Source organism: Leptinotarsa decemlineata, unplaced genomic scaffold, assembly GCF_025532065.1.
Source record: "Leptinotarsa decemlineata unplaced genomic scaffold, Ldec_3_MD MMD2_tig00000505_RagTag_RagTag, whole genome shotgun sequence".
Lineage (NCBI taxonomy): Eukaryota > Metazoa > Arthropoda > Insecta > Coleoptera > Chrysomelidae > Leptinotarsa > Leptinotarsa decemlineata.
This window is the reverse complement of record NW_027412549.1, coordinates 18441261-18462259: the sequence shown is the minus strand read 5'-3', so window position 1 is coordinate 18462259 and position 20999 is coordinate 18441261. Positions and strand designations below refer to the sequence as shown.

The 20999-nt window shown below is 35.4% G+C and overlaps 1 protein-coding gene across 3 annotated transcripts in view; it reads right to left on the bottom strand.

Annotated features, from left to right (window-relative positions):
* The window catches only part of LOC111501896 (rhomboid-related protein 1), a 29685-nt gene extending 10690 nt beyond the window's left edge, over positions 1-18995 (bottom strand). Inside the window, exons 1-4 of one of the 3 annotated variants that reach the window (XM_023155815.2) lie at positions 18608-18995; positions 8465-8673; positions 4001-4273; positions 97-311 (exon numbers count right to left, since the gene is read on the bottom strand). In XM_023155815.2, the coding sequence (XP_023011583.1) occupies positions 97-311; positions 4001-4273; positions 8465-8673; positions 18608-18745 (835 nt within the window). In that variant the 5' untranslated portion in view covers positions 18746-18995. The remainder of the gene's footprint in view (positions 1-96; positions 312-4000; positions 4274-8464; positions 8674-18607) is intronic. The other 2 variants (XM_023155814.2, XM_023155816.2) reach the window with 2 other exon arrangements.
* Between the last annotated feature and the right edge of the window lie 2004 nt (positions 18996-20999).

Sequence of the window (20999 nt, the reverse complement as noted above, 5' to 3'; positions counted from 1 at the left end):
AAATTTCACATTAAAATATATTTTTTTGAATACGTTGAAACCATTCAATCTCATTGAGAAAAAATGCAAGCAAAACAGTTTTTGGTTAGTACATACTTACTAGTATGACCGCCGCTATAGGTATAGTAATAAAGGAAGTAACTCCTCCGCTAGCACCTGCCAGTGATATGTCGCGATGCACTACTGAATGTGTCATGGATCCTCCCAAAACGCCAATGAAATATGCAGGAATTATTCTCCATGTATGTATGCATTCCATTGGAAAACCCAGTAAGAGTTGAACGAATACGTTTCCAAACAGATGTCCCTCACTGGAAAATTCATTTTTCGAGTTATTCAATTCAAGAAATAACTATGGCGACTCTTCTTATAAAGACGCCATCGACTGGAATACAGAAAACTTAAACTGCGAATATCAAAATTAAATGACAGTCCCATTAATTATGAATGGACTAACCCGTTACTTGATGAAAATTATCAATACTATCCATGATAATGATTGAACAATTTCCACAACCATTCCTTGATAGAAGTGAATATTACACACTGGGCTACGTCAGGAGTGCCACAAGGAAGCCACCTAGGCCCCTTCATCAATGATATTGAAGAAATAATCGAACATTCAAAACTTTTGTTCTTTGTAGGTGATCTTGAAATCTTTATCCGTGTCATCAACAAACAAACGCTGTGAGAATGTTCAAAGGGACCTCACCTCAATTGTCAAAAGTTTATTCGAAAACTACATGTAGCTGAATGTAAATAAATGTAATGCTATGTTTTTTTATCGATCACTTTAACATATTGAGTTTGGTTATAAATAACATCGATGGTAAACTTCTCACAAGGGCAAACATTGTTCGGGACCTCGGTGTTTTTGACACCAAGGTTTATGAGAAGGTTGTCAATAGGGCGACAAAAATGCTGGGCTTTGTGTGCAGGACCACAAGAGAATTCACTTATAAAAACCCTTTATTATTATTTGGTTTGATCGATATTGGAGTATTGCTCATGTGTATGGTCACAAACATATGAGATCCGTGTTAGGACTCACACGTTAAAAGGTTAGACCTCATTAGTCCTTAGCTCGCACAAGTTTCTCAACTTCTGAGAGTTGTCGTTCGTACGGGGGCGACAGCTGATTAACGGAAAAAGAGATTTTTAAAACAGATTTTTCAACAAATAAATAACAAATTTCTAAAATACTCGTATGTATATTATAAATTGAAGATATTTCCAACTGAAAAGACACACAATATTCATACTGTAACAGAAATACTGAAACTGAGTACTCGTAGAGTTTATGCAGATTTTTCTCTATTTTCCACGAATGTTTTATATTTGTTGACTAGTTACGGTCATTCACCATTTTCAAAACTAACTAAAGTCTATCCAAATCCAAGATAGAGTAAAACAAAACAAAACCGAAGCGTGATGTTCACGTGATCGCCCAGTGTCAGATGGAAAGGGCAGCGTTCATTGGTGAATTCGCCTTCTTGGTACGAGTTCGGTACCAGCACAGGGTTGTAATCAGTCGTTGACGTGTTTGTGTGGCGTGCGTTATAGTATATTGTTTAAAATTGTTTTCCAAGATGTCCAGTACAGACACTACTGATGACACTGTGAGCTATCCAGCCAGGAAACGATCCAAAAAAAGACATTTGAGTGTTGAGCTGAAAGAAGTGATTTCAAATGTGTTTAAGAAAGAGATGGAAGAAATTGAGACATCGACTGTCAACGAAGTCGTATCGAAAGTTTCCGATAAAATTGGAGTGTATTGCGCTTCGATTTACAATGTTTTACAGGAATATAAACAAAATCATACATTTTCCAAACCGAATACCAATCAGAATCGTCAAACCATTATAAAATCAATAGATGATGCTGATAAACATGCAATCAGGAGGAAAGTGCAAGAGTAGGTACTTTTTCAGAAATGAAATACCCACGATAGACAAAGTACTAACAGAAATAAATGAAGATGTTTTATTGCCAAGTTTTAAGCGGTCAACATTCCATAAATTATTGAAACATTTGAATTTTGTATGGAAAAAACGAGGGTACAATAGTTTATTATTGGATAGAGAGAGAATTGTGTTATGGAGGATAGAGTATTTGATCAAAATTAAATATTATAGGGAACAACAGAGAATAATTTATTATTTGGATAAAACCTGGGTTAATGCAAGTGATACTACCCCTAAAGTATGGGTCGATGAAACTGTGACCTCATCTAGGAGGGCTTTTCTAGATGGACTATCCACCGGATTAACAAATCAATCAGGTAAACTTATATTTATTTCAAGACCTGCCTCAATCTCAATATATAAAAAGTAACCCTCGTATTTATTTTATTTACTTACATACCTCTTCATAATTTCAGATAAAGGAAAACGGCAATGAGAATGGGTTTGTTGCTGAAGGGCTGTGGTGTTTCGAGTCGAAGAAAACTGGAGATTATCACGAAGAAATGAACGGTGAATCTTTCGAAGAGTGGTTTTCCAAAGTTCTACCCCATCTGGAGGATAATGCTATGATTGTAATGGACAATGCACCTTATCATTCGCGACGGTTAGAGAAGATTCCGACAACGTCTTCAAAGAAGGTTGAAATCCAAAATTGGCTGCGATCAAAGAATATTAGCTTTGAAGACTCAATGCTAAGAGTACAGCTACTAAAAATTGTCAAGGAGCGCAAGCTTGAATACCAAAAATATATAGTCGATGAGATGGCAGCAGGCCAAAACAAAATTGTCCTTCGCCTGCCTCCATACCACTGCGAGCTCAATCCCATCGAGTTAATATGGGCGGATGTGAAGAATTTCGTAGCTCAGCATAACACCATGTTCAAATTTGCAGATCTCAAAGTACTTTTTGATGAGGCTTTGAAAAAAGTCACAGCGGAGAAATGGGAAAAGTGTGTTCGGCATGTGATATCGGAAGTCGAGACAAAGATGTGGAAGCTTGATAACATAATAGAGGCACAAATCGAGCCACTGATAATTCAGATTGGTGAGGATGACACTACTGATGAAGAGACAAATTCATCCAGTTGAATAATTTTGATTAATATCCCTTTTGATTTTACATAAAATAAAAATTATCAATAGAGAAATAATTACGTCTCTTTTCATATACTGCTTGAGTGCGCTGTGAAAAATCCAATGAAAAGCTTTTTATATTACACATATTATCTGCATTTTCCCCGTTAAACTGCAATACTTGTGCATTTCGCTCGTTATCATAAAAAAGTTTTCCTAAGTATGATATAGCATTTGCGATCAACAAGATGTTGGTTCTGAATACGACCCCGGCCAATTCTTGGGATTTTCAATATCATGTACGTAGTGAATGTCAATGTTTACATCCACTCTATCTTAGATTTGAATTTGCTTTAGATTACATTCAAATCTGAGTAATTTATACCTACATTGCCTATACTATCACAGATAATTTGGTACCTACATTGTCTATACCTGGGATAACCTCAATTAGTAGCAGTATATCGATAAACATAACAAAAACAGAAATTTTTGATAAAATATAGGTTTTGGGAACTGGATTATAGGTTCAGGAGAGATCTGGTATATATCGAGTAGAATGTGGTGAATGCCCTACCATATATACAGGCCAAACTGGTAGAAATTTTGATATAAGGGTACCATGAACATGTCATTTCGGATAAAAAATTATTAATGTACGAACATCTTGAAAATTCATAACATAAAATAAATAAAGATAATTTAAAAATCCTCCACACATGCGAAAAAGGGAAAATGATGAATCTGTTGGAATCTATGGAAATAAACAAGTCAAAGAAAAATCCCAATTATATTATCCTCAAGGGACGATTTGATACCCTGACGTTTTATTTTTTGATGAGCAGTTTTCAAAAAATAACGTTCTAAACTTACATAAGTATTTAGAATTTACCTGTTCTGTTACGTAGGTAAGTAAATTCACTTTATTTGATTGAATTAACAATTTCGAAAATATGTACTCACCTTGAGTGTACGAAAGAATAAGTTAGATAACGGTACATTTCATATTTCCTGCAAGGATGGAAACTCAGTGTACAATAGTAGGGGCCATGTTTTATATCGGTTTTGTATGACTTATTGACGTAGAAGAATATTATCTGAATAACCGATAATACCAACATCCGAACATTGGTTTTTTTCCATGTGAACTTCTTTTCGTAAATTCCAGTTTGTGTCAAAGTTCGTCGCAGTTCAAATCTCCCGTTTTTGTTTGGCATGGCAATGAACTTCAAAATCCTAGAACCGAAGAAGGTAACAAAATAAGTCAAAGTTTGTTTGTTTCGAAAAACTACTCAACTACCCTCTTCATTTCGATCAAACTTATATTTAAAAAATAGGAAGAGTGACTGTATATAACTTGGATAGTCGTACTCAGTGGACATTATATACACCGACTTTGAACCCTAGAATATGATTTTGGTTTACATCCCAACCTGATGAAATTTTTCAGTTCATACCTATCTAATCAAAAACAAAGTGTTATTGTGAAAGGGCATAAGTCCAGTGCATTTATTGCATCGTCGGGAGTTCCCCAGGGTTCCAACTTGGGTCCTTTGTTATTTATTTTATTCATCAACAGTCTTGTAAAAAATATCACATCATCTTGCTACTTGTTGTTTGCAGATGACATATTCAGAAGAATATCAACAGTCGAAGATTGTGTACATCTACAAAACGATATAAATAACATCGTTGAATGGTCAAAAAAGAACAAATTGTTATTCAACGTTCAAAAGTGTAATACTGTGACCTTCTCCCGAAAAAAAGTCAGTATAACATACAGCTACGAGATGGACTGTATGAAACTGAACAGAACTCGAGAAATAACAGACCTTGGTACTACTTTTGATTATGAATTATCATTTAGATCTTATATACTGAATGTAACAAGGCCTCAAAGATGTATGGGTCTGTAGTTCGCAACTCTAGGCAATTCAACAATATTACCTTCATCAAACATTTTTATATCACTCTTATCAGAAGCATTTTGGAATATGCTTCCATTATCTGGTGTCCTCAATATAACTGCCACAAGTATATCATTGAAAGAGTTCAAAACAAATTCCTAAGATATCTTCACTTCAAAGAAACAGATAACTGTGACCTTGATATTTCCAAATTAGTGCTACTTGAAAAGTACAACATACAAACTCTCGAGAAAAGAAGAGTATTTGCATACTCAATATACTTGTACAAGATGATACATGGTGAAGTGGATGATCCCTGTCTTCTATCAAAAATCAATTTCAATGTACTTGCTTATGAAACTAGATCGTTACACTCATTTTATATTGAATCGGTAAGAACAAATTATTATCAAAATGCCCCATTAATGATTAAAATAAAAACTACCTAACCGAATCCAATTGTTTAGGAATATATTACGAAATGATATCTACCTATACCGTAGGTTCTGATAAATGCCTGCCGGAAAACAACTTCTTTCCCGGATAATACCACGCTGGACAGACATTTATGCAAGATACCTCACAGAGGTTAGTCTCGCAGATGTTTTTGTTAATCCAGTAACAGGTTCATGCTGAAATTATTCGTCTAGATAACCTACAGACCGGTTTCGAGGTATTACCTGCTGGAAAAATCCAACCCAAACAACAGTGTGCCTAGGATTCAATTAATTTCAACGCGGCTAGACTCCATGTATCTGTGACTTACAATTTTCTCTATATATATATATATATATATATATATATATATATATATATATATATATATATCTACAGAATGGTTGGTTTAGGTTAGGTCGAAGTGAGTTGGTCTATTCTACCCTCCACCGCAACCCGTGAGGGTTGATTGTGGCTTTGCCAAACTGTGAAAACTTGATTCGGTCCACGGCGGGGCAGGCACAAAGTATGTGCTCTGCTGTTTCATCATTTTTCCAAACAGAGGCGACACACACTGTCTTCTGACCGTCCGAGTCTCTGTATACGACAGTGACCTGTGAGAAGGCCTGTTAGAAATCTTAGTTCATCCTCACTGTAGTCCAACAACTGGTTGGTTTCAAGCTCAGAAGGGTAAATGAACGCTTTGGAGAGAGACAATCCTGAAAGATTTCACAAGAAGTCCATAAATCTTCTTGCCATCTAGATGTTCAATGTTTGTTTGGCAAAACCAATGACAGGTTCTGGTCCGATGGAGCTACTTGCAGCACCCTCCTTTGCAAGGGAGTCAGCAGCCTCATTGCCTTCCAGGGCAGTATGGCCAGGCATCCTGACCAGAAACAATTTGTTAAGTCTTCCTATCGAGGAGAGTTTTTGTCAATTTTCGACCAATTTAGATGTTGCTCGGTAGGAGCCAAGAGCTTCCAACGCTGTTTGACTTTCCGAGAATATTTTATTGACTTGTGTATGAAGTTGGATTCTACCAATCTCTCCGCACACAATTCAGAATGGTTTTCACTATCTGCCTGAAAATTATTCAAAATTATGTCCAATGTACTCTAAACAGTAACAAAATCTGTTCTTGAACTTGAACTCAATAGTGATTGAGACATGCTACGTTAATTCACCTTTCATAAGCATAGGATGTCTGTCTCCAAAGGAAAACTTCAAGGAAGTTGAATGCTTTTTTCATTCTCTTTTAAAAATAAAAAATATGTGTAATTGCGTTACTCCAACAGGAGATTTCGTTTATTTATATTAATACTAGCTTTTACTCGCGGCTTCGCTCGCATTTATGCCATTAAATAAGTGTCAGTACAATATAAATTAATCAATATTTCAATGCTTGGCTGGGATTATCAATTTTTTAAAATTATTACCTAGCCTAACCTAATCTTACCTAACCTAACCTACTCTACTCTACTCTAACCTCGCCTTACCTAATCTAACGTATCCTAACCTAACCTATCATAACCTAACCTATCCTAACCTAACATAACCTAACCAACAAAGTAGCTGGATTTTGAGATTTTTTCGACAAACAATTTTTGTATCTTACATAAAAAATAGTTTTGTTAATGTTACTTCTAATACCTCCAAGAACATGTTTACAAAATTTCATGATGATCGGTTGAGTAGTAAAAACGCGTGAAACCGTAACAAACAATATTACATTCTCATTTATATTAGTGGGGATTCAGAAAAAATGAACAAATATTCAATAGAAAATTAGGGTTGGTGTTGACTAGGAAGAATTAGGTTTCACGCAACTGTACCTATTCATTTATTGAAATAATTTTCATACAGCATTTTATAGGAATGAAATGTCCTGGAAACTTACACGTGACTTTTGACATCTTCTCCAATACGGCTAATTGGCGAAGTATTCCTAGCAGATATAACCACCCTCTTCGCTCATTGTTCAACATCAACTCTTTTCCAGAGGGATGGTGTTTTTTACGAACAAGCGGATGGTACCGCAATGAACAGCTCATTTAAGTCAGGCGGTGGCAAACTTTTTTATGGAAAATTTCGAACAACGGGCCTTAGAGCAAGCGACCATAAAAGAAGGTTTCCTGCAAGTGGCCGTTGATGGATATCTCTTGAATACTTTTACCATCAACGCTGGGGTTCCTCAGGGATCCATATTGCCTCCAACCCTCTTTTTATTGTATATCAACGATTCATTGGAAAAAACCAAGAATTCTATGTATTGCTTTGCTGACGACAGCACACTTGTCTCGTCATTCCATTTGGATTCCAGGACATCGGCTACGAAGGCACATCTTCACCGGCAGCAGGAGGTTGCATATCTTGCAAGTGATTTCGAATTGGGGTGAAAGTAACCAGGTTCAATTCAATGCCACGAAAACCCAGACATGGGTTTTCTCCAAAAAGATAAATGTCTCCGAACCGGATATAATAATGTCAGGATAGACAATCATGACGCTGGAATTGCAAAGGCCATTTCAGAAAAGCTTGCAACACTGTTCCGAAAATCAGAAATCGGCCCACACCTCAACAAAGGAACCGCTCTTAGATAGCCTAAAGGATTTCCCTGTAGTGCTTGTGTTTGGCCCTTAAGGACGTACCAGAAAGTGCATATCAAAACTGCTTCAAGGATTGGAAAATAACGCGGGTATGAGAGTATTATATCTGAGGGGGGATTACTTTGAAGGGGACAGAGTAGAAATTGATGAATGCATAAATATTCTTCTTTATTTTTCGAACAAACCCCATATCTACAATCTAACTCCCAAGCTCACAGATTCAGCATTTCTATCATCCCAATTGTTGAAGTTAATATATTTTATGTAAATCAATGCGTTGCCAAAAACTTCTGCAGGCCTGTTCTGATAAATTCTAAGCACCGATGGAAGCTGTTATTTGAACTAAATAATAATAGTTTTCGTCAAAATGCACGTTGGTTCCGACTGGGTTTCAATAAAGAGTTAGACATCAAAAGTTTTTCAAAAATATCCAAGTGTTTGTATTAACCTAGTTGTTATATCTATTGAAAAAACTATACCTAGTTGCAGTGTTTCGAAAAGAACCTATGAACAAAGGACTATTGACCATCTCCAGGAATTCTCTGAAATCGAGTTGTTTGTCTTCGTTTGTATCAAAATATAGGCAAATGTTTTCAGATAACTCTTTGGATATTTTGGTGTTTTCTTCTCTTTCTATGAAAGCCTTGAGTTCTGATATGCTAATGAACCCATCGTTGTTAGAGTCACACTGAAAACCAAAAAACGTATTTTGAAAAACAATACTATTATCAATAAATTTTGATAATGGGTGGATATATCGAAGGAAGCTGGTGGGAAGTCATGAAGATCAATCAATAAATGCATCGAACTATTTGCAAATATCATTAGGTTGTTTCAAAAGTTTTTTCCGATTTCATGAGTCCACTTTAATCTGTAATATATCAGTGAATACGTATTCAATTCAATCGAAATCAACGCATTTCGAATCAGTTCACTTTAGTCAACGTGACAACGTGCTCGGTATTCGATGAAGTCAACGACGACCGTTTTCGCCTGGTCCTGTTTGGGAAAGATTCTAAGGTTGAGAAAGGTATCGAAGTGCTTGAAAAAATGGTAGTCGGTTGGTGAGAGGTCTGGAGAGTATGGTGACAGAGGCAAAACTTCGACGCTCAATTCATTCAATTTTCGGACAATGATTTGTAAAACGTGGCCTCCTCTGTTGACCAGTACCGGCTGCTGCTGACGCTATTTTTGATATAATTCGATGATTCTCTCACAACAGCGGCTGACCACCATAAAATAATAATGTTTTTCTTTGTGGGTTTTCGCCTTCGGCAAGTGCCTGGGTGGCTCATCGGTGTCCAACCACTGCCCATAGGTGAACACGTTAAGGTACTCTGCACACAAATTCACAAAATAACCAATGGTAGCAATAATTCTTATTGATCTTATAACTTTAAAGCCACCTCATATAGTCCAGTTCACATGTACTTTTTTTTGTAACATTTTTCAGCCCTGTCCAAAAATTACGACCAAGGTGTCATTCGATTCGTATTTTTGCCTAGAAAGTTTAAGGAAAGGTCCGAAAACGCGCTGATAAAAATTACAAAAGTTATAAACAATTGAGTGGAAAAAAAAATGGGGCTTTAGTTTTTTCTCAATATCTCGGAAAATTTCAAAAATTTTGGAAACTGTATCTCGATTATTTATAATTTTTACAGGGTCCTGAAAATAGAACCAAAAGCGGGCTTCCGCGCGCTTTTCGTCACTCTGACATAAAAACAAAAAAATTATTTAAACATATTAAATGTAAATATTAAGGAGTGAAAAAATTCATGTAATGTTGGGATACATCAATAAACAATAATCTGCAGTCAAAAAAATGTTATCCCAATTTTAACGTTAATTATAAATTTGTTAATTAATAACTTTTTCTGAATTGAAAGTTAATATAAAAATCCCTATAATTAATAAACTAAAACCCTGGCATTTTTTTCCTTTGGTGAAGTTATCCTTAATAGGCAAATAAATAGATTACCGTTGCCAAAATAAAAAAAAATTATTTTCTATATTTTTATTGACAATTGAAAACTATAATTTTATAAAAAATGCATTACAATTTTTTTTTCTAATTTTTCATTGTTTCAATGTCTCATGGCTAAAAACTAATTAATAATTTTTTTTTTATTTTTTACAGCTATTGTTAATAAATTTATTATAAAAAATACATTGTTTATAAGCAATTCGAAATTTTTTTTGCATTATGTTAATTGAAAAAAATCATGATTTTTAGAAAAAAAAATGGTTTTTAAAAAAAAGTTATTTGTTGCTAAAAAATGCGTTCGTTAATTAACAAATGCATTTGTTTCTTAAAAAAATTTCTTTGTTGCTAAAAAATGTGTTTGTTAATTAACAAATGCATTTTTGAGCAACAAAGAAATTTTTTCAAATGTGTTTGTTAAGTAACAAATGCATTTTTGAGCAAGAAAGAAATTTTTTTAAGAAACCATTTTTTTTCCTAAAAACCATGATTTTTTTCAATTAACATAATTCAAAAAAAAATTCGCATTGCTTATGAACAATGTATTTGTTTATAATAAATTTATTAACAATAGCTGTAAAAAATTTGAAAAAAAATATTAATCAGTTTTTAGCTATGAGACATTGAAACACTAAAAAAAATAAATAAATTTTGAAATGTATTTTTTATAAAATTATAATTTTCAATTGTTAATAAAAAAATAGAAAATAACAATTTTTTTATTTTGGCAACGCTAATCTATTAATAATTATAGGGATTTTTATATTGACTTTCAATTCAGAAAAAGTTGTTAATTAACAAATTTATAATTAACGTTAAAACTGGGATAAATTTTTTTTGACTGCGGATTATTGTTTATTGATGTATCCCAACATTACATGCATTTTTTCATCCCTTATATTTACATTTAATATATTTAACCCGCTTTTGGCTCTATTTTCAGGGCTCTGTAAAAATTATAAATAATCGAGATACAGTTTCGGGAGTCGGGACTTTTTTTACGCAAATTCATTGATCTTTTCAAATCTTTTTTCAAATTTTTTTAAATTTTGAATATTTTCCGAGATATTAAGAAAAAACTAAAGCCCCATTTTTTTTTCACTTAATTGTTTATAACTTTTGTAATTTTTATCGGCGCGTTTTCGGACCTTTCCTCAAACTTTCTAGGCAAAAATACGAATCGAATGACACCTTGGTCGTAATTTTTGGACAGGGCTGAAAGATGTCACCAAAAAGAGCTAAATCGAGTACACGTGAAACAGACTATCAGCCACCGTATTCACCACATTTGGCCACCTGCGGCTTTTTTCTGTTTCCAAAATTGAAGATAAAAACCGAATTGCTTAGAGAGCCCAAGCTCATACCATCAGAACTGCTTAGAGGATTGGAAAAAACGTTGGCACAAAATAGAAATCGATGAATAAATGAATATTTGTTTAGAAAAAACAAAATTCACCCTATTTTTTGAATAGACTTCGTACACTGGTTTGAGATGCACTCAATCAAAATATGTGGCAGAAACGCCTGATTATCCTAAATAGTATAATGCCTCCTAGTTCTAGTAATGATGGAAACGATCGCAAACTTTGAATTTATATGTGGAATTGTGACTCAAGAAAAGGTTAATTGATGTCAAACATAGGAATTAAATAACGTCTATCTATCAATCAATGTATGTTTCACCCTGAATTCTCGTAAAGAGTTGAATTGATGACTCTTGGAAGACAGATGGCTAAAAATAATACTGTTCTAACAGGGGTGATTGACCAAACTAAAGATTAAAAAGCCAATAGAAGCTACAATTTTAGTGTATCCTGAAGTTCATAGTACCTACCCTGACCACCAGAGAGCGACGGCAGTATGATGTCGGTATTTAATGTGGAATGTGGTATGTGGTTACCAACACAATTGGAGAGCAGTCGCTGACAACAGTGACTATCAGCCGGCCGAATCATATCGAAATCTAGATGTACGGCAAAATTGAATCGAATTAAATTAAAAGACTGCCTGGTTGTCACTGTTGTCAATGCCATTGCTCCCAGGTGTTCAGGAATGTACTATAATTTCGGGATACACTAAAATCATACTTATGAGATTCCATAGGCTTTGTGTGGTGTTCCACAAGGGTCAGATTCAGGACCCATCTTATTCTTATTATATGTCAATGAAATTGCAAATTTGAGCATATCTGGAAATTTCACTCTTCTCGCTGATTACACGACACAACAAAAACTCCAATGATTCACACAATGCAATATCTACTGATATGAAAAAAAAAATCAAGAAGTGTTGTGATGCTAATTTGCTATCCTTCAATATCACTACTTGATTCGAGGTGCTAGAAACATTTAAATAACTAGATATTAGGTACCTACGGTAGAGCAGAGATTTAAAATGTTTGAAATGATAAAAAGGATAAAATGATCTTACATTACCCCATTTCAACTCTATTATTTTATAATTCCTCTCACAAAATGTTTTTCTTTTGTCCCAAATCAACTCAAAAAAGGGATAATTGAGTTCATTAGATTGGTTGCCCTCGAGAACCTCGATTAGAATACTACTCTGTTCAAAAAGTGAATTTTCATTTTTCTCAAAAAAAATTTATTCATTCATCAATTTCCATTTTGTTCCCTTCAAAGTATATCTCTTCAGATATAATACACTTGTGCTATCGTCCTTTCTAATACTCGAAGCAGTTCTGATATAGACTTTTTGGTATGTCCTTGAACTCTCTTAGCGATTCAATTTTTATCTTCTTAATCGTCACAAAACGCCGTCCTTTTATGGGTCTTTTCAGATTTAGAAATAAGAAAAAGTCGCAGGGAGGCAAATCTGGTGAATAGGGTGGCTGAGACATGATTACGTTGTTGTATTCAGCCAAAACATCACTAACAAGTAATGACGAGTGAGCAGGTGCATTATTATGATGCAAAAGTCATAAATTATTTTTCCATAATACAGGACGTTTTCTTCGTATTGCTTCTCGCAAGCAGCGCATAACTTCAAGATAATACTCTTTATTGGCCGTACGACCATGTGGCAAGAACTCTGATCCACTATACCACGGTAATCGAAGACGTCAGCAAAACGTTTACGATTGATCAAACTTGTCATGCTTTTTATGGTTTTGACTCTCCTGGGCTCATCCATTGGAACGATTGGATATACCTATGATTTGCGGTTTGGCTATTCTTGTTCATCTTTCACTGCCTGAACCACTGTCCATGCTGTTTTCGGCGGCGAGTGCATTGGCTTGGGATATGGGGGGTTGAGCAAACCGGCCATCGGATGCCTGCTTCCACGTAGCCCCCATACGGGAATGACAGAATCACTTGTGGTTCTGTTATTTCCTAACTGAATGGCATCCCAACGATGGCTTAATCCTAAGGTGTGTGTATCTGTGCCGAGAGGATGAATGACCCTGAACCTATATCAGCTGTCTCTACGGAACCTTCGAGATACCGGGCGCCCTCTCGTCGTAGCATCGCCTTGTCACGGTAATGCGGGGCTCTGTCGTGATTGACCTTCTTTCCCTAGCTACTCGTGGGACTTTTATGGATAGAGTAAACTTAAAAATTCTTTCTGACGCTGAGTCTACAGAGGAGATGGATGTCGAGCTTACCACTACAATTGACCTTCCTGTAAACTTAGATCAGGAGCGAGTCTACAGAGGAGATGGATGTCGAGTTTACGACTCTGACAGATCTCCCTGTAAATTTAATTCAGGAGCGAGTCTACAGAGGAGATGGATGCCGAGTTTACGACTACAACTGATCTCCCTGTAAATGTAATTCAGGAGAGAGTCTATAGACGAGATGGATGCCGAGTTCACGACTCCAACTAACCTCCCTGGAAATTTAGTTCAGGACCGAGTCCACAGAGGAGATGGGTGTCGAGTTTACCACTCCAACGGACCTCCCTGTAAATTAAGTTCAGGAGCGAGTCTACAAAAGAGGTGGATGTCGAGTTTACGACTCCAACTGACCTCTCTGTAAATTCAGTTGACGAGCAAGAGCCTCTCAACACCCCAACTCCTGATCCAACAACTGAACCTAAAAAAAAGGTTTGGTGGTGCAGCCAGGAAACGACTGAGTCGTCAGGAAACGACTGAGTCGTCTCCTCAAGAGCGGGGTACTTTATAAAACCAAATTCTTGAGCGGCGTAAGCAGAATATGTCTCAGATGGGTGTACAAACCCCCCCATGAGCAGGTTAGCAAACGTATGCGCTTAAGTGATGATTCACCAAAACCAAAACCTGCAGGGTTGAATGTAATGCATCGTCAGGTGTAGCTGACTTGCAAAAACTCTCATATGGGAAGGTTGTCGTGGGTATCAAGATGGGATTCTTGCAACTTGACTATCCGAGTACCTCATTAACAGAGCATATGCTTTGTGCCTGCCCCGCTGGGGACCGAATCAGGTCTTTAGAGTTCGGCAGAGCCATACTTTTACCACCTGACCTGAAAGATCACTCACCATACAAACTAATCGGCTTCGTTGAGAAGCTGGGTTTATTTGGCCGAGTGAGAATAGGTGTGAGCCACAATAATCACTTGCGGATTGCGGTGGAGGGCGAATAGACCCACTTTGGACCTAATCTAACCTACCTATGCTTTGTCAGCAGTTATGACCCTTTCAAGCACATCTGTATCGTTGTTAACGTTACTCAACAATTCCTAAGCGATGTTTTTTTCAGTCGAAATTCAGCACTTTTGGAACTAACTTCGCTGCCACACGCCTCATGCCCAAAATTTACGAAAAAATTGCATGGCATGAGCCAACCCACACAGCACTAGATATTCATGGAATATTCCCTGTATATCATAAAGCGAACGTATATATTCCAAATATTCATAGAATATTCTTGGAATATATACATGCCTTTAGAATATTCATAGAATATGCTTGAATGAATATGGCAGGATTATTCCCGAAAGAATGTGCATAGAATGTCTATAAATGGATTATTCTCCCTTGAATATTCTAAGAATATTGTCGCTCGAATATACCATATGGTATATTCTTAGAATATATCCCCACGGTATATTTTGGAATATTCTATACAATGGAATTTTGAATTATCTTATAATAACGTATTCAAATAATTCAATATTATTAAAAACAAAAATATTTGAAGATCTTAATCGAATGCATAACCTAATGTATATAACCCTGATAGTGTTAACCAGTTTTTGAACTCAACGCAAAGATTCTGGATGAATTGCTCCAACAGCAACTGTTGGAAACGACAAAAAAATTTGAATGGGCCAATAAATGAACCAATTGCATCAATAAATTGGTTAATTCTCATCCTATTTGTCTTTTTGTATTTGAAATTATTTAATTACAAAGCGAAAAATCTTGGAAACAGAGAAATGGGGAAGTGAATAATTGGAGTAAACGTTTCTCATTGGTCAATTGAAGTGTAGCGCGCGACAGGCGAATAAGCTCTGTGAAAGCGCCTGTCCCTTAATGCATGGTACATTTGCGTTTGCGTTAAATTCGACATTTGATTCAACATGGCGGTTGACGTGGCAGGTTCGCGTGTGTAATGCATGGTGTGTTGGTGTTATTATCAAAGTATAATTCTGTCACGTTCAGTGTACCATTTATAATTTGGGGTTGTCCAATTTGCAGTACAGCGAATAGTTTGATTTTGGATCTTCAAACAGGAGAGTTGCATCTATTCAGTCTTCAAGAAAAGTAAGTAAAATGCAATAGTATCGATAGTAAAGTCATGGTGATTAACCTACTATACCTCATTTTAGGTTCGAGGAGAGTTGGTGTGTGGGATTTGTTGGTTTGACTAAGTACATGTTTGAACTAGAGTGATTTCAGTTGTGTATCTTCAATAGAGAAAAGTAAGTGAATTCACACATTCTTTTGTATCATTTGTTTTCATAATTTTTATCACTCGTTTTCAAGATAGTATCAATTTGCCCAAAAGGAAACAGAGTGGTACCTGGTACAGGCAGGTGCGCCAAGGAACTGAAAACGTAATGATTACTTTTTTACAAGACAATGCATGTTGTTCTCCAAGTCATAAAATATTGTAAATGTTCATGAGTAACCTATGCGAAAAATATCTATTTGATTTTTATTCCAGTTTTATTGTGCCACTTTCAAATAGTGATAATGAACGTTAGTGTACATTTTGTTCCAGGTATTACTATTGAAACACTGGCTAATGCATTGTTGGACAAATTCAAGGAAAACTTTTCTGGTGAGCACAGTTTGAATAACTTTAAGTAAGTGAAATTCATTGAAGAACCCATCATACCACTCATTTTAATTACTTCATTTGTGGGTTTATTTTTCTAAGTGAGAAACCTAACCTAACTTATTTCTTGATGTGATACACTTTTTCTTTTTCAATGAAATGATATATTTATTATTATTTAATTAGTGCTGATGAATTCACAGAGTTGTTTTTTTTTGGCATATTTTTTAGTATACATTTGTTTGAGAGTAGGAACATCCTAATTTGAATACATTTCTAATATTTGTAATATGACAGTATTCAGGAATATTTTATTCAGTGAATAAATATTTTGAATTAGATTTTTTATTTTTAATATTGGTTGAAACGTCAAATATTTCAGTGTATATTGTTTTTAAAATATATTTGTTTATGAATATTATGTGTTTTATTACTTGTGTGAATCTTGTATCAAAATGCAATATATACATGCCTAATAGCGGTTACTCGTCACATTCTTGGAATATTCCAAATATTCCTAGAATATTCATAAAATATATTTAAAGAATATTCTATGGTGTTTCTCTATTGTATATTCCTACAATAAACTAAGAATATCCTGAATATTTTATGAATATTCCTCGGGTTCTATTCCTGGAATATTTTTAATAGAATATACCTTAGATATTCTAAGAATATTATAAGATATTCCAAGAATATTCCCAAGGAATATTCTTAAAATATATCAAAGGTTCGCCAGGAGCACTTCCAGGGAATATTCTCCAGAAGATATATATATCCATGGCATATTCATAGCATAATACAATATCCTTAAATGTATATTCATGAAATATACCTGGAATATCTATTGCTATGTGGGAACCGATATGCTGACATCTTCAGCAACTTCTCCAATAGTGGTTTCACGATTCTCCATAATAATTTGCTTCACTTTCTCAACATTTTTATCGGTATTTGATGTGCTGGGGCGTCCAGAGTAAGTTGCGACATTCACACCTTGTCGACCTTCTGTGAAAAGCTTTGACCACTTGTAAACATTTTTAAGACTCAGAGTATTAGCACCGTATGCCACTATCAATATTTTCAAGTTTTTTGAGCACTTAATTCCATTTTTTACAGAACTTTTTATGCAAATTCTTTTCTAACTTTCATGCCTCCCACCAGCAAATAACATGCTAAACAGCTGGAACTGTGAACATATGCCAGAGTACCAACGAATTTTGAACCCGCGAAATTTCAACATTCACCTTAGTTTTTGAACAGCCCCTGTATGTTTTAAAATTTATAGGTTTTTGAGAGTGCAATACCTCATTTTTCAAATGAACTCATTCATTTTGTCTGCCTATTTGCCAGCGATTAATAATGTGTCGAACATACAAGAAAAAGGTAAAAGTCTAGTTTTGATTGGCATATCTCTGGAACCAGTGAATGATGAATAGACCGGCTTTATTAAAGATGCTTTCAAAAAACGGTATTTGTACCAATGTGCGTGTCACTCATTTTTCTTTTCCATGTCAGTTACTGTGTTTTGGCAGTCGATACGAGGTCCGGCTATTAAATAACGAGACTGGTTACGAAGCAATGCTGGAAGTCTTCTTTGGTGAGGGACTTTAGGAGCTCTGACGTTTTTTGCTTTACCGCTTCCTTCGACTCAAATCGGGTCCCTTTCAAACAGATTTTATGTTCGGAAACAAAAAAAAGTCGCACGGTACCAAATCTGGCGAGTACGGCGCGTGTTCGAGCACTGGAGTTTGTTTATTGGCCAAAATCCGCTTCATAGATAGCGCGTTATGGGCAGTTGCGTTGTCCTGGTGCAAAATCCACGAGTTGTTCTTCCACAACTCGGGCTGTTTCTTACGAACTCGTTCTCGCAGTGTTGGCAAAAGTTACAAAAAGTAAGTCTGGTTGACAGTCTAACTTTCTGGAACCCATTCAGTTATCACGTTACCGTTAATGTCGAAAAAACGATCAACATTGCCTTGAATTTTGATTTGGACATCCTTGCTCTCTCGTTCCTCACTGAAACGCTTACACCACTCAAAACACGCGCACGAGATAGATAATTGTCTCCACAGGCCTCTTACAACAATTTATAGCACTAAGTTGGAGTTTTTTAATGAGGAATTTGAGATACGTTGTTCCTGGTTTTCGTCACATATGATTTTCGGCACGAAAAAAAACACATTTTTTTTCAAACCGCTACCCAGATACCCAACGCACTAGTCGTTTTTTCCCTACATCTCTAGGGTGCCCGCAGTCACGTTATTTAATAACCGGACCTCGTATATTGTGATATGAATTAGTTTTGTGCTAAATGAATGAATAACTCCCAAATTGTTCAAAATACTTCTACTACGTGTGTTTATGAAGAAATAATAAATTTTCAAACGGTTTCAGAATACTGAAATATGTTCTTACATTTCTGAAGATGCTGCTGTAGAATTCAGTGAGTTCAGTCTTTTCTAGAATGGTCGAACTTGGGATTTGAATGAAATTTCTTGAGTTCCCAGGAAGTTCGATTGATTCTGATTCTTCCTCATTAATGGAAACCTCCATTTCTCCTACACCGTTATCACTTAAACCGGCTACGAAGGCAATGAAACTCTATTTCAAATATTTCCGTATAGGTATTTGGGAAACCCAGTCCCTCTTTTCAATTCACGAAATGCAAATTCTCTTGAATCATCAAGAAACGGCAAGCTTCTACTAACAGGCAAGTGTAATTAATGTTATTTTTAAATATACTAACACAAATGGTGTCGTTACTTCTTAAGGTCGCGACGTTCCCACTACCATTAATTTATTTTATTTACCAGCGAACGGCTTCAGTGCCAGCGATGCCACCACGAGTTCGACATATTTCGATCGTGTTCGTTTCTCTCATCTTTTTCAATGTTATCTAGGTTTTCATATGTCCTATTCAGCATCTTATTCTCTATGCTTTTAATATAATAGATTATAAGAACTTTCAAACATATTTAGAAAAAAATCATCGGTGTATGTATATATAGTTCAATTAAACGATATAGTGCATCCTACCTCCAACAGCTCCCTTTTAATAATATAGTTAGGGAGCTAACTGATTTCGTTATTATTTCTGATTACATAAGAATCACAATAACTATATAATACCTATATATACAATCGATCGCTTCAAAAACACTTCACTAACTTTCTTCGAAAGCTTCTGATAATTCCTCTTCCGTATTCTCTGTTTTACTATCACTGTCGTCATTTGAATCAATAATGAATTTATATCCACCATTAATATGGAAGTGTCCAATCTCCATATAGTCTTTTTCAACTAAAATTACTTTTTTTATCATTTTCTGCCACTCTTCTTCGGTAATATTAGATACTTCTTCTTTAACTAGCTCTATAACCTTCTTATCAAATTTTGAAAAATGATTTTTACGCCTGATACTTTGTTTCAGTTTTCCCCAAATCAACTCTATGGAACTGAAAACACAAAAATGGGGGAAGTCTCAGTATGGTGTGTCCATACTTTTCAGCAATACTCTCATGGGCATACACTTTTTCAAATGTTTTTGTCTGTAAAACTTCAAGTAGTTGGTTTTTGGAATGGTAATCTTCAAAATACAAATTGTTATCCATTAAAAACTATCTATTCATTTTTCCTCGAGTTTTTATTCGTTACTTTGATAAGCAGTCGCGAATGATAGGAAGCGTTGTCAAAAATTATTACACTATTCGCATCCAAATTTGGGATCAATGTGTTTTCAAACTATTCCTCAAAAATATTAGGTTCCATGTTCTTATGATAGTCAACATTGCAGTCCTCAAGTTTTTTCCACATAATTTCAAAGAATTCGGAATCCATCCTTTACTTCCTCCGCAATGCAGGCATGTTAGGCGTACACATTCTCGAACCATCAGTCCACCTTTTCGTAACTGTGTCTTGGGTGTCATACCAAGATTCGGCCAAATAGAAAATTTGACGTTGTTCTTGTCTATATTTAGTTATATGTTCTAAGTATTTGTTACGCAATTCCACTATTCTTCTGCTTTCCATAAGTGCTTGACGTTTGTTTATTATTTTAAATCTAAAGCCTAGTTTCTTCATCCAATTCTGAAGAGTTTTGTCACAGCAGCTCACAATTTCTTCCTTATGATTTCAAATATAGGAATCTCATTGCTTTTGTAACAGTTCAATGATTTTATTTGATGAACATTTAAAGGTTTTGGTAATCCTGTATCACACCGCGTCTTGCGTTCATAAGGTTTGTTTTTGACTATTTTACGTACAGTTGAGAAAGGAATTTCGGTCAAATCTGATGTTGCTTGTTATATTTTGTTTCCCTCGAAACCAAACTTGAGATATAGATTCTTATATACAATGAAATATACTCTCTGTTTTTCAATAATCAAATGCATCCGAATCTTGTTCACTGGTATCTCTTTTTCATCGTTCACCATCGCTATTGGAATCACTACACAGAAAAAAGTCTGCGTTGTTATCACACTCGTTATTACTATTAGTACTTGTCCAAAGACGCCACATTTTAAACAGATAACAAAAATTTTAAGTAATTATAACTGCACCAATATCGAATTTCAACACTCAAATCGTGATCAGTTCCTGAACTGAACATTGACAACACGACTGTTATAATCATCCTCGCATTCTATTCGTCGCCGTAAGATCACTTCAAATTTAATTTCAGGACTCTTCAGCCAATCATAAAACTCGGTTAGCAAAAATTATCCAATACGAACCGCCAATTCTTCAGTCCACGTGGACTAGTTGGCAGCGGCTTTATTTCTCTGGATTGTTTTTTTGTCTTTGAGG